Below are 17,853 nucleotides of genomic sequence, written 5' to 3' on the forward strand. Positions count from 1 at the left end.
GGTCTTAAATCAGTGTTTTCAACTTCCACCTTAAAGAACTAGGAAGCAAATGAAACCCAAAGGAAGCCAAAGTGGAAAAAGCAATAATAAACATGAGTGGAAATCAATGAAATAAAAAACAGAAGGGCAATAGAGAAAATAAATGAAGCCAAAAGCTGATTCTTTCAGAAGATGGTCAACAAACCTGATAAACTGATCAGGACAAAAAAAGAGAAAAGAAATAAACTACTAACATCAGCAGGGTGAGAAATATAGCATCACTACAAATTCTCTATGTATTCAAAAGTCAATACAATAATACATGAACAATCCTATGACAAGAAGCAAAGATGGACAAATTCCTTCCTTAAAAGACAAACTACCAAAGATCACTCCAAAAAATCTAAATAGCCCCCTAACTACAAAATACACTAAATTTGCAGTTAAAAACTCTCCCCCAGAAGGAGTGGAGAAGTGAGTTAGGGGGAAGTGGAGGGGGAGACATGCCAGGAGAGACTGTGGACTCTGAAAAACAAACTGAGGGTTTTGGAGGGGAGGGGGGTAGGGAGTTGGGTCAGCCTGGTGGTGGATATTATGGAGGGCACGTACTGCATGGAGCACTAGGTGTGGTGCATAAACAATGAACGCTGGAACACTGGAAAGAAAATAAAATGGGGGGAAAAAACCTCTCCCCCAAAAAACAAACTCAAGGCCAGATAGCTTCACTAACGAATTCCAGCAAACATATAAAGAAGAAATAATTCTACACAACTTCCTCCAAAAAACTCACTCGATGAGGCAACATTACCCTGATACTCTGAAACAAAGACAATGAAAGCACAAGTACTCTCATAAATAGAGAAGTTGACCCTTGTACAACTTGGGTTTGAACTCTATGGGTCTACTTATATGTGGATTTTTTTCAATAAACATGATGCGGTACTGTAATTGTATTTTCTCTCCTTGATTTTAGTAATATTTTCTTTTCTTTAGATTTATTATAAAAAGAATCTACAGCATATACACAGAATATGTGTTAATCAACTGTTCATATTATCAGTATGGCTTCCAGTTAAAGGTAGGCTTTTAGTAGTTGAGTTTTTTTTTTTTTTTAAGGTATTTCTTTTCTTTTTTTTTTTTTAAGATTTTATTTATTTATTTGACAGAGAGAGATCACAAGTAGGCAGAGAGGCAGACAGAGAGAGAGAGAGGAGGAAGCAGGCTCCCTGCTGAGCAGAGAGCCTGATGCAGGACTCGATCCCAGGACCCTGAGATCATGACCTGAGCCGAAGGCAGCGGCTTAACCCACTGAGCCACCCAGGCGCCCTAGTAGTTGAGTTTTAAGGAAATCAAAAGTTACACGTGGATTTTCAAGTGAGCGAGTGTGGGACTGGGATGGGGGTAATTTTAAAGAGGAAAACTGTTCAAGGGCCAACTATGTAAAAGGACACAAGGACTTCCTGGGATGATGGATGTGTTCATTATCTTGACTGCAGTGATGGTTTCATATATATATATATATATATATATATACACATATGTATGTATGTATGTAAAAACTTATCAAATTGTATTAGTTAAAAAGATGACTTAACTGAATGTCAATAATATTTCAATAAGGCTGTTTTTAAGAAGGCAGCATAAATATTTCATAATTATCTCCTTAAATTCAAAATTTAGTTTCTACTTTTTATTCCCTTGAATTATTTTCAAGATTTTATATGGTTTCATTATCAAAAGAGCCTCTAATTTTTTTCTAGTTTCAAATTTTTATTTAAATTCCAGTTAGTTAACATACAGTGTAATGTTAGTTTCAGGAATAGAGTTTAGTGATTCATCGCTTACATACAATACCCAGTGCTCATCACAAGTGCCCTCCTTAATATCCACCATCGGTTTAATACATCTCCCCCATCTACCTCCACTCCAGTATCCCTCAATTCTCTATAGTTAAGAGTCTGTTTTCTGGTTTGCCTTTCTTTTTCTTTCCCTTATGTTCATCTGTTCTGTTTCTTATATTCATATAGTATTTGAAGTCATATAGTATTTGTGAAGTCATATAGTATAGTATTTGAAGTCATATAGTATTTGTCTTTCTCTGATTTATTTTGCTTGGCGTAATACTCTCTAGCTCCATCCACATCGCTAATTTTTGTAGATTTTATGTTACTGATATTGAATCATGGATTTGACCCATTCAAAAACATGGATAACCAACTTTTGCATAATGTAAAAGTCAAGATACTTTTGAATAAGAGAGGTGATACATCATAATTCAAATAAACATTTTCTTAAAAATGTGTTTCTGCTATACAATAATCATTTTTTTCTGTCCTTCACAAATCTAGTTTTTTAAAATCCGGTAACTGATACAGAAATATGTCACCTTGCTAATTATATAATATAAAAGAAACTCATACATTACCTGGCCATTCTAATGTCTTTTTCTACCATTGCCTTGGCCAACTCAACATGAATATCCATGGGTTGCAATATATGCATAGTTGATGGATGTTGAAATCGACACTCTTTCCAGTTTTCCTCTTTAAAAAAAAAATTAAAATTAAGCTAATTTTTTAGATGTTCTGAAAAATTACTCTAACTTAATAGAATACAGCAAACATATTAGATAAATACCAATTTCTACTTCTTTCAGCATATAAGTTAAATGACCTATATTCTGAAAAGTGAGATTGATGTTAATAATGTAACTGCCTATTTTTAAATGTTTTGTAGTCAGCAGTAACAGTTCACACTTGATCTTAGCCAAAAGACGGAGAAGCAATAGCGTAACAGTTCTTAATAAGTGGGCATTTTCTCCACTTAATTACTAAATAATTCTCATTGAATTGACCATTACTGCTGTATGAATACTAAAATAATTTGCTATAATAAATTATACAATCCACATCAAAGAAAAAAATTAAAATTCACCCATGCTCTAAAAATGAGGGTTATTAATAACATATTTACTCTAACTCCATTTGACAGTCTTTATCTTAATCCTAGGTCTATCATGTCTAGGCTATCAATCTGGCTTATGTATCTAAAGGCTATGAAGTGATTCACAATATTAATATAGTATAATCTACTATGGGGAATAAAAACAAAGGAAAAAATCAGTGGGAAAGAAACAGTTTTATATACAAATATGTTTATAAGCATATGAGATGGGGGAACAGAACAAGCAAAATGGCTGACAAAAGATTGAAATAAACAATGATACAAAAATAAAAAATAAACTAAATAAATAAAACAAGACTGATAGGAGTCAAAGACTATAATATAAAAATAATTGTAAATATTTATTTGGAAAATATTTATATAACATCTTGCATTTTAAAGCAAATAGAAAAACAAAACAAAACAACAACAACAACAAAAAACGGGAATTTATTGCCCTGATTCTGGAATTAGTGATCAAGGTAGGTGGTTGGAGTAAAAAAAAGGAAAAAAAAAATAGAAAACGACAGAGGGGGAAAAAAGAGGTTTCTGGGGTTCCTCAGGCAAATTACACTAATATAGTACATACTTCTAAAATACAAATGAGTTTTATCAAGTAAGATTTTATGATAAAAAAGTGTAATAATCACTTTTCTCTAACAGAATCCTACACAGATCTTAACTGATAGCAGTCACTGAACATCTTTTATCACTTATAACTCAAACAATTATTATTAAACACATACAAAAGAAAAGGCAGTTTTAATGGTCTGTGTAATAGTACTTCCCTTCAAGGAATTAATAGGCTCATAATATATAAAAACTAAGTAAAGCATTATGTATTTACATTTTAATATATCTCTTCATTTCTATTAGAGTATACACTCTGAACACAAGAGTTACGTTCCTTCTTCCAATGACCTACCATAAAGTGATATATTCAAGGATACTTAGCAAATAATTATTGCATTTAGAAACTAAACAAGTATGGAGAGCGGTGTTCTTTACTTAAGCAACAGAAGACACCAAAGCTTTTTGAAAATAATAAACTACCTTTAGGGTGTTAAAACTATACCCATCCTTGTCAGATATCTACAAAAGTAGGTTGTAATACTACTGAAATAATGACTAGGCAAATATAGTCAAAATATTTACAAATAAAGCAGCAAGGAAAGACAACACTGAGACATCCCAAAAGCACTAAGACAGAAAAACTTGAGCCAATGGCAACTTCTATTTTTGCATTCTGGTTAGTTTCCTAGTCATATCACAACAAAATAAGCAATGACTGGACCTAGATTCAAACAGTGCTAAGTACCTGCAGATGAATAGGTATATTTTTAAATATATATATATATATATATATTTTTTTTAAGATTTTATTTATTTATTTGACAGACAGAGATCACAAGTAGGCAGAGAAGCAGGCTGAGAGAGAGAAAGAAGCAGGCCGAGAGAGAGAAAGAAGCAGGCTCCCTGCTGAGCAGAGAGCCCGATGCAGGACTTGATCCCAGGACCCTGAGATTATTACCTGAGCCGAAGGCAAAGGCTTATTAACCCACTGAGCCACCCAGCCTCCCCGAATAGGTATATTTTTATCTCTATTTCTACCTGTGGCAGTGATTTGCACTGATGGGCTCCAATTTCATTTTCTTAAGTGACCAACAGGATATGTGTTCAAAATATTGTCAGTGTTGATATACGTGCAGACATATGCATATACTTACCTAAGCTACTCAACATAATTTCAAGATCCTAAAAATTGAGCAACTGCTTACCTGATCTTGCAAAGAGTAACTGCACACTTTTTATTTCAACATCAAACTTGTCATATGCTTTATCCATTATTTCTTCCAGAGATGAATTATTAGTCTTCTGCAAACCTTGATCTTTACTGTTAAGCTGAAATGGACAGAAACCTCATTTTTTAAAAAAGATTTTATTTATTTATTTGATAGAGACACCGTGAGAGAGGGAACACAGGCAGGGGAAGAGGGATAGGTAGAAGCAGCCTTCCTGCTTAGGAGGGAGTCAACGTAAGGCTCTATCCCAGGACCCTGGGATCATGACCTGAGCCGAAGGCAGATGCTTAACGACTGAGCCACCCAGGTGCCCCAAAACTCCAATTTTCTTAACAGAAAAATATACTGATATTTTTGTTGTGTTTTCTTAAAACCTAACTAAAAAGAAAACACTGTCCTTAATCAGTTCACATTCTGTTTAATTTTCTGACAATTTTTGCAAGCCTTTTATTAGGAATATAATATTTCAATATACATCTTTTATATGTTTGGGTACTAGGTGCTCAGCATATTTATATTAATTAAAGGTTCAGTTACACAGTTGTCTACCTCAAATAACCTGTCTAGACATACAACTCTTCCTGGCTCTCAGCAGTTAATGCCGCTCATGGCTTGGCACCCCTAACCTCTTCACCTGACCCCTTCACCATGTAATCACAGGTTTTGTTGCTTCTTCTCATTACATCATCTGAATAAATGAGCCTTAGAACTCAGCTTCAATCTCTACTTCCTTTTTCCTCTTCTCAAACGAAGCAAGGATCCATTTGAAACTGTATGTTTTGAAACCTTCACTTTTTCTCAGATGCCTGGATTTCTAATGTGTTCAACACAGAAAACCTGAGAGTTCTCTTACTCGACTTAATTGCTGACAGTGGGATTACAAACATATATTAATATGTGTATCATTTCCTATTGTCAAAATATGTAAATTAATAATTAACACTGTGTAATTAAACTCTGGAAATCTATGAGTATTTGAAAACTAGGAGTACTTATGCTGAGTGAAATAAGTCAAGCAGAGAGTCAATTATCATATGGTTTCACTTACTTGTGGAGCATAAGGAATAACACGGAAGATACTGGGAGATGGAGAGGAGAAGTGAGTTAGGGCGAAATTGGAGGGGGAGACAAACCATGAGAGACTGTGGACTCTGAGAAACAAACTGAGTGTTTTGGAGGGGAGGGGGGTAGCGGGTTGGGTGAGCCTGGTGGTGGATATTAAGGAGGGCACATATTGCATGGAGCACTGGGTGTGGTGCATAAACAATGAATTTTGGAACACTGAAAGAAAATTAAATTAGAAAAAAAGAAAGAAAGAAAACTAGGAGTACTTCTCTCCAACTAGAAAAACAGAGCAATAATCCAGTCCTCAATATCAAATCATCTACCACTAAAGAAGATTTTAGGGGTTTTTCCTGTTTTTTTTAACAGCCATAAAATATAGAAAAAATACTCAATCTAAGCTAGGCTTGACAAAATACTAAGAGGAAATAAGTCTAAGTTTAATTTAAGTAAACTCTGAGGGAAAAACAGGAAACTTTCAGATAGCTAGCTTCCAAACTGAGCAAAAATGGGCAGGAAGAAATGGATATACACTTACCCGAAATGTACCAAAATCTAAAATGAGAAGATCTGACTTTTCATCGTGGAAACCTGTCTGTGGAAGTATTAGATAAGAAGGCTTCAGATTTATCCTTAAATCAAGGACTTTCCGAGTTTCAATAATGTGTGTAAGTCCTAAAAGAAATAGAAAAAGATTAGATAGTCAAGTTGAAATATTTAAGTATATTATTAACAATGAGAATACAAGTATCACTTGAAAAGTATTATGGAGGAGCAGTTCTCACAAACTAGAGTCTCAAAATTAAGCATCTAAGGTGAAACTGCGTATGGTCAATGGGGGACAGTCATATCATTACACTGTACAGTAAACCCAACATAGCTAGTATTTTATCCAGAGAGAGAAAAATTCATCATTTTTTAGTTAAGCAACCACAAAAAGCACTTGGCTTGAGTTTAGAGACCATGCTGTATAAAAGTATGAATCTTTAGAACCAGATTTACACACAGTATACAGTATTAGGAACCATTCCTTAAGAGCTGAGGTGGAGGAACGTTTCCTTCTCAAGCTCACTCTGAGGCATAGGTTCTTAATTGCAGACAGAATCATCTGTGTGCCCATATTATTCTCTTCCTCATTCAGTCAAGCAGGTATATTTGACTTGGGTAATTCATGAAGCAGCTTCATGGAATTTAAAAAAAAAAAAAGAAAAGAGCAACCTATACTATTTTAAATACAATGTTTTCATTAGAATAGATAAAACTATGAGTTTCTTTATGTTTATGCAGATAAATTCTTTACCTGTAGCTGTTCTCTCTTTAATTTCTTCCAGCTTCATTAATGTAGCTGATGTTATTTGCTCAAGATCTAATCCTTTATTTGACTGAAAGAATTCAACCACTGCATTGATGGTTTTCTGTAAAATAATTTAAAATATAAGCAAGCTATACACAGTACTTTCCATATTACAAATTTTAAAAGGTTTCGGTTTAATTCTAAACAACTGTGGCTCCAAACTTAGGAGAGACCTCCAAAAATACTCTGCCCTATTGCATCTCTCCCTGGTGGAAACAACAGCAACAAAAACCTAAAAAAAAAAAAAAAAGGAATAGCCCAAGTAAGCTTACTAGAGAGGCAACAAATGTGTGCATGTCATTAATGTGACTTTGTATGTTCTAAGGTGTCATGTTGATATAGCAATAGACCTTACTACTAAACTATATACTTAAAAATTGCCAAGATGGTAAATTTTATGTATTTTACTACCATTTAAATCATTAAAAAATCAGAGAATATAATGAGCCTAGAATCTTTATATAATGCCTCACACTGACTGTGACTACACTTAAACTATAAACTGGAAAGTAAAAAAAAAAAGTCACAGTTCTCAACAACAGAGTAGGGCAAACTTATAAGGGATGCAATGATTAGTGAGCCTGATGGCTAGCCTGAGATGAGTTAGGAGCATGTGAATAAAAGATGGAACCACAGATACAGAATTTGAGCTAACATTTTCGATAACATCTAAATGCCAATCCTTTTCTTTCCATATGAACAATATGTTCTTTTAATTACTCCTAAAGCAATATGAATTGGTCCAGATATTTAGGGAAAAGGGAAAATACACAAAACTGAACTGGAACAGGACTATTTGGGAGTAGTTGGTACAATAAACGGACTTTTTTTTTTTTTTTAAGATTTTATTTATTTATTTGACAGAGAGAAATCACAAGTAGATGGAGAGGCAGGCAGAGAGAGAGAGGGAAGCAGGCTCCCTGCTGAGCAGAGAGCCCGATGCGGGACTCGATCCCAGGACCCCGAGATCATGACCTGAGCCGAAGGCAGCGGCTTAAACCACTGAGCCACCCAGGCGCCCCTAAACGGACTTTTTAAAAAAGATTTTATTTATTTATTTGATGGGCAAGAGAGTGCGTGTGTGCAAGGAGGCAGGGGAGGGGCGAAGGGAGAGGGAGAGGCAGGATCTCCTCTGAGCAGGGAGCATGAGGCTGGGCTCAATCCCAGGACCCTGGGATCATGACCTGAGCTGAAAGCAGCCACCAACCAATGCTCCAACACAGACTTTTTGAATCGTATATTAGATTTTTTTTTTTTTTTACTTTAACATAAGCATAGGTAAATAGAGCAGAAAAAAAAATGGCAGCATATGAAAAAGCAAAATTAACTGTTAAACATGTACTGCTTTTAAAACAAGAAAAAAAGTATTACTAAATTTAGTTGCTAAGTAAAGAAATGTTAAGTGTTAAAGAGGAAAAATAAGAAAACCATACACCAGAAGTATAAGATGGGTTTAATAAAGATTGACTTTCTCCTTGCACTTACAGCATCGTAGATGACCTCCACAGGCTGAGACTGAACAATCAGAGTCTGGTCAGCAGTGCTGTTCTCTGGATTGGTTTCAAACTCGATTTTAAGCAAGGATGAGGTAGTATCGCCAATGGAAGCCACAAGTGATGGTACAACGCCCTGCTGTTTCAGGCCTGTTATATACCAATGTTCTAATTTTGCTTCTACCCTATAATTCAGTGAGTAAATAAATAAGTAACATAATTAAGATGCTGTGTAATGTAATGGGTTAAAATATAAATTTTCCTTTTAAAAAACTCCCTTGAGAGCCAGTACTATACCCATTACCTGAGGTAAAGTCCAAACTCTTTGGCCTGACATTTAATTACCCATACAACCTGGGATTTTGTTTTGGTTTTTGGCTCTTAACTCTTCAACCACATGAGAAGTCCACTTTGGCCAACACCCAAACACTATAGGATTTCCGATCACTGTCACATGAATGTAAGCTAACTTCACTCAGGAACTCATCTCTCTATTTCATGTCACCTGAAAACACCCTCATCCCTGCTTCTACTCCTTTCTACTTGCCTACCCCAAGTCCCAATTCTTCTAGCCCATTCTCCTCTGCGACTGAGCCTAAGGGGCAATCAACATTTCACCTTACAGCATCTTCTCACTTCTGAGCTTTCTCATATGTTACATAGTTCTTATAACTTTCTGGCTATGCTCTCTTAACAGCCAGCATAAACTTCTTAAAAACAGAAACTAAATATTCCTGTGCTAGCCTTTGTAGTATCAAACTGATAAATTTAACAGTATCCAAGAAGTATTTGTGAAGGAAAGAATAGAGGGTAGAATAAATGATGAACTCCTCATACAGCTTCATTACAAAACAAATTCAGATACAAAAAGGCCCGACACAAGAGGAAAATAAAGTAAAGAATTATTATTAATCAGTTGCTTAATGCTAAATAATGTTATTTGGAGGCCAAGTCTTATCTAGAAACAAAAACTGAAATAATAAGCTTTTTAAAACTTACTTAAGTGCTTGTGCTCCTGGTCTCTGAGATACTTGGGTGCCCAGGCCAATTATCTGAATTTTCAATATTTCTGGAATATTTTTGTTTTCTCTTAATGTGACAGAGGTGCTTACTAGCTTCAGTGTCATTATATGGGCAACATACTAAACAAAGGAAATGAATGAAAATTGTTATAGTTCAATTAGTACTTTCTTTAATAATTTCTTATTTAAATTTGTTGAATTATAAAGTGATCTAAATACAATATTCTCAAAAAGAACATTAAAAATTTCAATACAAAATTACAAAATTGTTCAAAAAGGACAACTTTAAGGATTCAAAATTCATTTCTCCTAGTTTTAGAGATAATAAATGAAACTTCACTAAATATTTTGTCACATAAATACTCAATTCACCAACTTTCACTAAAGCAAACTAATTCAGACCAATCCTCTGGCTCAAAAACTGGACAAAATATAGAGAACATCTGCTTGATGTTTTTGGAGGGTTAAAAAAAAAAAAATACTGAGAATAAAAATCCTGACCAAAAAATTGATAGGTCAAAAAGAGGTAGAACAGAGAACCAGGGAGATGATTCTCATCAAACCACAAAGGAAGACACACACTAAGAGAGGAAGATTCACATCAGAAAATAATTAATGAAATGGCAACATTAGGTCCTTACCTAAATAATTACTTTAAAAGAAAGTAGATTAAATTTTCTAATAAAAAATAAAAAATGGCACAGCAGATTAAAAAAAAAAAAAAAAAGGAGCCAATGATAAGCTGCCTACAAGAAAGACACTCACTTTAGGTTTAAGGACACACATAGACTAAAAGTGAAGAAATGGAAAAAGATATTTCAAGCAAAAAGTAACTCTCCCCAAAAAGGGTAGCTATATTCATATCACAGGAAAATAAACTTTAAGTTAAATGTTGTCAAAAGAAATAAGAAGGTTATTATATAATGATGAATATATTTCATCAAGAAAACATAAGATTTGTAAATACTTATGCACCCAACATCACAGTACCTAAATATATAAAGCAAATACTATTAGAACTAAAAAAAGAAATAAATGGCAATAGTTGGGGACTTCAGTAACCCATTCTCAACAACAGATAACTCATCTTAACAGAGAATCAATAAAGAAACAATGGATTAAAACACTGTAAGCCAAAAGGACCTAAGAGATATGCACAAAACATTCCACTCAACAGCAGCAGAATAAACATTCTTCTCAAGACCACAGAAACATTTCCTAGGATAGAGCATATATTGGGCAATGAAACAAGTTTTAAAAAATTCAAGAAGATGTCAATTATATTAAGTATCTTTCCCAACCACAAAGGAATAAGATCTTATTAAGAGGAAAGTCACAGAACACCTGGGTGGCTCAGTTGGTTAAGCCACAGCCTCTGGCTCAGGTCATGATCCCAGTGTCCTGGGATCAGGTCCTGCATCAGGCTCCTTGCTCAGCGGGGAACCTGATTTTCTCTCTGCCTCTGCCTGCCACTCTGCCTGCTTGTGCTCTCTCTCTCTCTCTGACAAATAAATAAATAAATAAAATCTTAAAAAATAGGGGCGCCTGGGTGGCTCAGTGGGTTAAGCCGCTGCCTTCGGCTCAGGTCATGATCTCAGGGTCCTGGGATCGAGGCCCGCATCGGGCTCTCTGCTCAGCAGGGAGCCTGCTTCCCTTACTCTCTCTCTGCCTGCCTCTCTGCCTACTTGTAATCTCTGTCTGTCAAATAAAATAAATAAAAAAAAAAATCTTAAAAAAAAAAAAATCTTAAAAAATAAAAAAGAGGAAAGCTACAAAATTCACTAATATGTGGAAATTAAATAACATACCCCTGAACAACCACTGTATCAAAGAACAGATCAAAAGGAAAATAAGAAAACAACATGAGATATAAAAAAAAAGAAACACAATACATCAAAACTTGAGATAGAGCAGAAGCATCTTCCTTCTAATAGGGAAGTTTATAGTGATAAATTCATAAAACAAGAAGAAGGATCTGAAATAAACAATTTAGTTTACATCTCAAGAAACTAGAAAAAGAAGAATTAAACTAAGCCCAAAGTTAAAGATTTTATTTATTTGTCAGAGAGAGCACAAGCAGGGGGAATGGTAGGCAGAGGGAGAAGCAGTTTCCCTGCTGAACAAGGAGCCAAATACTGGGCTCCATTCCATCCCAGGACCCTGGGATTCTGACCTGAGCTGAAGGTAGACACTTAACCAACAAAGCCTCCCAGGCATCCCAAAGCCCAAAGTTAGGGGAAAGGAAATAATAAAAATTAGAGGTGAAATAGAGAATTAAAAAAAACAATAGAAAAGATTAATAAAGCCAAGAGTTGGCTCTTTAAAAATAAAACTGACAAACCTTTAGCTAGACTAAGCAAGAAAGAAAGACAAATGAATAAAATTATATGTAAAAGAGGAGCTATTACAACTGATACCACAGAAATACAAAGGATCATAGTAAAAGACTCCTGTGAATAACTGTATACCAACAAATTAGACAACCTAATGGAGAAATTTCTAGAAATGTTCAATTCACCATGACTGAATCATGAAGAAACAGAAAATCTGAACAGACCAATAATGAGTAAGGAGATTGAGTCAGTAATCAAACCTCCTGACAAAGAAAACCTCAGGACCTGATAATGTCACTGGTAAATTCTATCAAACATTTAAAAAAGAATTTACTCCAATTCTTCTTACATACTCTTGTGAGAAGAAACAAATGACAAATTTTTATAAAAATCATTAACTCATTTAATCCAATTCAAGATAATACAGTAAAATGAAACAAAATACCTCTAAAACCACCTAAAAATAATTACCTGCTTGGGTAAAGCTAAGTTGTGGGTGCTCTCACTATAACCAATAGCAGTGAAGAGCTTATCTTTTTCCTCTGGAGTCATAATGTCATCAATAGCTACAAAGAAAGTACAGTTCTTTAAGAAATCAATTGCTTCAATTTTACAGATAAAATTTAAAAAAACATCAAAGAAACTAACAAGTGCCTGAAAAATCATTGCTCAAGCAAATGCACAAACGCAAAAGCAAGCACCCAGGTAATCTCTTCTAATATATTTCTTTGCCTAGTTAAAACAAACATCATGTATTTATTTGCTTACGTCAAAAAAAGGCAAAGAGACACCATTAACAGAATTCTGGTCTCACATAAGGACTTTAGAACTCCCTAGGTATGTTAAAAATTAAGTGAAACTTCTAATATCCATGTAAAAAGTAACAGTAAGAAATGTCAGATGTTGACACTTTTGAATTTAAACTTATAAAATTTCACACAAATAATTTCCTCAAAAATATCAAAGTTTTAATTTAGTTAGATAAACCCAAACATGTTTAGCCTGAAGTATTTGCTCATACATTTACTAATAATAAACATAGTAAAATTCTGCTAACTGGCTAAAATAAATTTATATATTTTTTTCTTATCAGTTACAATAAATTATCTGATTTGGAACTTACTTTCAGGAATCAAAGATTCTTCATCTTTTTTCTTAGACTCCTTCTTACCCCAAAACCCACTAAACCAGCCTCCACGTTTCTCGCCTGTGTCAGTAGACTTTTTCCTTAATTTTTGCCCAGATCGAATCACCTGAAAGTAAAAATTTTTAAATTTATTTAAAGAGTAAATTTCCTCTTTGTTTTTAGGTGTAGCTGGGTAAAAACAATGGTTAATTTTTTTAACAGTACATTAGGTTAAAAACAGTCAAGAAAGCCTTCTGAAATGGTGTTCAACATGATTTCGTTAATATAGTTACACTGTTAATTTACCTTCCACACCTATTGATAAAATGTTGATGATGCTGCATTTTGACAGAAACACATTAAAAGTTTCAAGTGAATTTTTTTGAGCAATATCTTCCAAATGTTTAAGGTAACAAGCCACTAAGACTGCAGATTTATAAAATAAAAAATTCTCTAAAGGGACGCCTGGGTGGCTCAGTTGGTTAAGTGGCTGCCTTTGGCTCAGGTCATGATCCCAGCATCCTGGGATCTAGTCTCACTTCGGGGCCCCTTGCTCGGCAGGGAGCCTGCTTCTCCCTCTGCCTCTGTCTGCCAGTCTGTCTGCCTGTGCTCCGGCTCTGTCTCTCTCTCTAACAACAACAAAAAAAGTTCTCTAAAAAGATGCTTCCACCCTCAGAAGCATTAATTAATTTAAAACAATCATATTTCAGAATTCATATACATTGCTGGCTTGCTAACTATGACATGGGAAAAAGGTCAAATATAAATAAAAACAGTCCTTGAATCTCATTTCATTCTCTTTTCAATAAATTCTGTCTTGATTTTCTGCAAATCCTTGAAATACTAAAATATAGATAACTAAAAAGCAGAAAACAGAGGATGAATAGAATAAAGGGGATAAATTATTTAGACTCTATCTTCTCATTTCCTGAATAAGTAAACTTTAATAATTTTCCCACTTAAAATTTATAGTATTTTAAAATGGTAATGAACTCGTAGCCTATTGCAAGTCTCCCCATATTACAAAAGGTAAAATACTCGAAAAGGGAAGTTGAAAAAAAAGAGCTGAATTAGTAAAGAGAAGTTTAAACTAAGTTAAGTAAGTTCTCTTTATTTTATTTATTTTTAAAGATTTTATTTATTTGAGAGAGAGCGAGAGAGCGTGTGAGCAGGGTGGGGGTTGGGGAGCAGAGGGAGAAACAGGCTGAGCAGGGAGCCAGACACAGGACTCAATCTCAGGACCCTGGGCTCATGACCTGAGCCAAAGGCAAATACTTAAGCGACTGAGCCACCCAAGCACCCAGCTAAGTTCTCTTTAACAACTAGATATTAAAGAAATGAGGGGGCACCTGGGTAGCTCAGTGGGTTAAAGCCTCTGCTTTCTGCTCTGGTCATGATCTCAGGGTCCTGGGATCAAGCCCCAGGGGGGGGTCTCAGCTCAGCAGGGAGCCTGCTTCTCCCTCTCTCTACCGGCCTCTCTGTCTACTTGTGATCTCTCTCTGTCAAATAAATAAAATCTTTTTAAAAAAAGAAATGGGGAAGAGGTCTACATCTGTGAGAAAAACTATCAAAGTTTTATCATTTATACCTCAGCCATAACTATCTTTGTCAAGATTACCAACCCATTTTCATTGGTCAGAAATATATTAAGTAAAAAATATATATCTGATTACTTTATATTCTATATGAAATAACATCTAGCTCCTTTACTCTCTTGGTATAGAAGATTAGTGTTCTTTTTGGTATTTTTCATGATAAGTAGAACTTAGACAATTTGTCTAACTTATGTCTTAATTTGCTAATATAAATTGAAGAAAATAGTACTTTCCTCAGAATTGACAATACCCAGGAAATCAGACCAAGAAAATGTTAGCTACCATTTTCATTCCTGCTACTAAACTTTCTACTTTAAAATGTTCACAAATACAAAGCTTCAGCGAAAGCAAATCAATTCTTAGCCACCAATATCTGGAATTCATGTCAGACTTAGGTACAGTATCATTAATCCAAGTGCTTACTGTGTTTGTCTTTTGCTTTGAGATATTTTTTGAGTGGAACTAACCCCATCATGTCCATAACAAAAGAAGTTGTAAGGGTTAAGTGTTACTGAGAAGAAGCACTTGAAATAAAAAACAAAATAAGAAATAATAAAACCTGAGAGTGGCTTAAAAAATTTCAAATCTATCTATCATTTAAATAGAGGCTACATAGTTCGATAGCAGGTATTAATCTTTAGGACAAAGAAATCATGCAACCTATGAAAAGGGCTCATCCTTTAAAAAATAAAAGTTAAATAAATAAATAAATAAATAAATAAAAGTAGTAATGGAAGAGCACTATTACACCATTGATAATTCAGGAAGAGACTAGAGTAGTGCCTGAGAACATAAAGAATAAGCATGGAGGAAAAGTGACATTTTTGTCACAAGCCAGAGATAAGCGCATACATTCAGGCCCTGTTTGAATTTCTGAACTGAAAGTGAATGACAAATCAGCTCAATCAGTTACTGTGTATCAATACAGAACTCAGTGGTGTTCAGTCCTTGATGCACTTAAGAATCATCAGGAAACTTAAAAAAAAAAAAAACAGAAACAAAAAACAACAATGCCCAAGCACCACCACAAAACCTGAGGAAGTGAACTCTAGGCATTGGTTTTGAACAAATTCCCTATAGATTCTAATATGCAGCAAGTTTCAGAACCAATGAGATACCACATAAGAGTTTCCTCAACAATAGGAGAGATCATCAAGCAGGGAGTAGATGAAACTGAGCTGTTTCAGCAAAGGCACCCAATTAAATGTATACCATCTGGGTTTTTAAGCTTTAAAACATCAACAATTCTTTTAGAGAAAATGCAACCTCAGCCTGCAAGCCTAAACCTGTCCTACATACTGGACTTAATAAATAGATGGATTTGTGAACAGTTCTCTGTAAATCTAGATACAGGAACAGCTGTACAGTATTTGACATTTTATTAAAAACCTTTTAACTCAACAGGGGTGCCTGATGGCTCTATGGGTAGAACATGCGACTCTTGATGTCAGGGCCATGAGTTTAAGTCCCACATTGGGCACAGAGATTACTTAAAACAAAAAATGTTGGGGCACACCAGTGGCTTAGTCAGTTAAGCGTTGGATCTTGATATCAACCCAGGTCTTGATCTCAGGGTTGTGAGTTCAAGCCTCACACAGTGATCCACGCTGGGTGTGGAGTCTACTTTTAAAAAAAAATTCTAAGTTTAGTTAAAAAGGTTTTTTAAATATGTTAAAAACTAAAAAAAAAAAAATTTTTTTTTTTTTTTTTAAGTAGGCTTCACCCCCAACATGGAGCATAGCCTGGGGCTTGCACTCACAACCCGGAGCTCAAGATCCAACATTTAACTGACTAAGCCACCCAGGGTGCCCCTAACTAATGATTTTAAAAGAGCAGGCACTAAATTTTTTTGTTACCATCTTTTTTATCACACATAAAAATTTTACTTTTTAGTATTCTATAACATATATTTTTAAACTTTAAAGGGAACACTTTTATTTTGAAAAGTGAATTAATCAAGAGAAATTTCAAAAGTAATGTCGATAAGAGACATTAAGATAATGTAGTGACCAATGTAACATTCACCACTATTAGCACTGAAATGTTTGTAAAGCTGTGATTAGCATGTCACAGATTTTGAAGAATTTCAAAATAAACTCAAAAATTTAAAAAGACAGAGTGAATTAATTAGAAAGCACAAAAAATAAAAATACTAATTTCAAACAGTGATAATAACTAAGAAGAAAATAAAACAAAATAAAAAATACTGGGAAAAACTTTCCTGTATCTTGACAATTATCACTTAAAAATATATTTAAAAATGTATACTGATCTAGAACTATATGCACATAATATACTAGTATCTAATCCTTGATTTTAATATTATAATTATGTCAGATATAACCATTGGGGAAAACTGAGGGAAGAGTACCTAAGGACTTCTGTGAGTTATCTTTGCTTTACTTCCTATGAATCTATAATTATTTCAAAGTAAAATATATCTATATGAGACCAAAAATAGATTTTAAATACATATGACCTAATACAAAGAGAAATACAGAATCCTTTCACGTTAATACTCTCTCTGTTGTCTTCAGCTCCTTCCTGGTTCAGCAAAGACTATACGGTAAATAACCTCAGCCAGTTCCTGCCTATCTTTTTAAATTCTGTGACCCTGTGGATTCTGTTTTGCAATTGATTCACCTCGGGGCGCCTGGGTGGCTCAGTGGGTTAAGCCGCTGCCTTCGGCTCAGGTCATGATCTCAGGGTCCTGGGATCGAGTCCCGCATCGGGTTCTCTGCTCCGTGGGGAGCCTGCTTCCTCCTCTCTCTCTCTCTGCCTGCCTCTCTGCCTACTTGTGATCTCTCTGTGTCAAATGAATAAATAAAATCTTTAAAAACAAACAAACAAACAAAAAAAAAAAAAACAAAACTTCACCTCGGATGACTCTAAATGCCTTTTCTTCATGTATATCCATCCCTTTGTCTACAGCATCCAATAATCCTCTTTTGTCAATTTTTAAGCACCTGGTAACTGGTATTAAGAACACCCAATTAGGGGTATCAGTTAAGTGTCCAACTCTTGCTTTCAGCTGAGGTCATGATCTCAGTGTCCTGAGACTGAGCCCTGTGTTGGGCTCCATGCTGAACGTGAAGCCTACTTAAGATTTTCTCTCTCTCTCTCTCTCCCCCTCTCCCTCTGCCT

General features: G+C 34.8%; 1 protein-coding gene across 4 annotated transcripts in view; it reads right to left on the reverse strand.

Moving 5' to 3' along the window:
* VPS13C (vacuolar protein sorting 13 homolog C) overlaps window positions 1-17,853 on the reverse strand; it is a 188,236-nt gene that overhangs the window by 115,898 nt on the left and 54,485 nt on the right. For all 4 annotated transcript variants that reach the window (XM_032342736.1, XM_032342735.1, XM_032342739.1 and 1 more), the window contains 8 exons: window positions 13,112-13,241; window positions 12,460-12,554; window positions 9,633-9,775; window positions 8,626-8,818; window positions 7,087-7,201; window positions 6,325-6,461; window positions 4,701-4,824; window positions 2,405-2,522 (listed from right to left, as the gene is read on the reverse strand). In XM_032342736.1, coding sequence (XP_032198627.1) covers window positions 2,405-2,522; window positions 4,701-4,824; window positions 6,325-6,461; window positions 7,087-7,201; window positions 8,626-8,818; window positions 9,633-9,775; window positions 12,460-12,554; window positions 13,112-13,241 — 1,055 coding nt within the window. The remainder of the gene's footprint in view (window positions 1-2,404; window positions 2,523-4,700; window positions 4,825-6,324; window positions 6,462-7,086; window positions 7,202-8,625; window positions 8,819-9,632; window positions 9,776-12,459; window positions 12,555-13,111; window positions 13,242-17,853) is intronic.

This window comes from Mustela erminea, chromosome 5, assembly GCF_009829155.1.
Source record: "Mustela erminea isolate mMusErm1 chromosome 5, mMusErm1.Pri, whole genome shotgun sequence".
Lineage (NCBI taxonomy): Eukaryota > Metazoa > Chordata > Mammalia > Carnivora > Mustelidae > Mustela > Mustela erminea.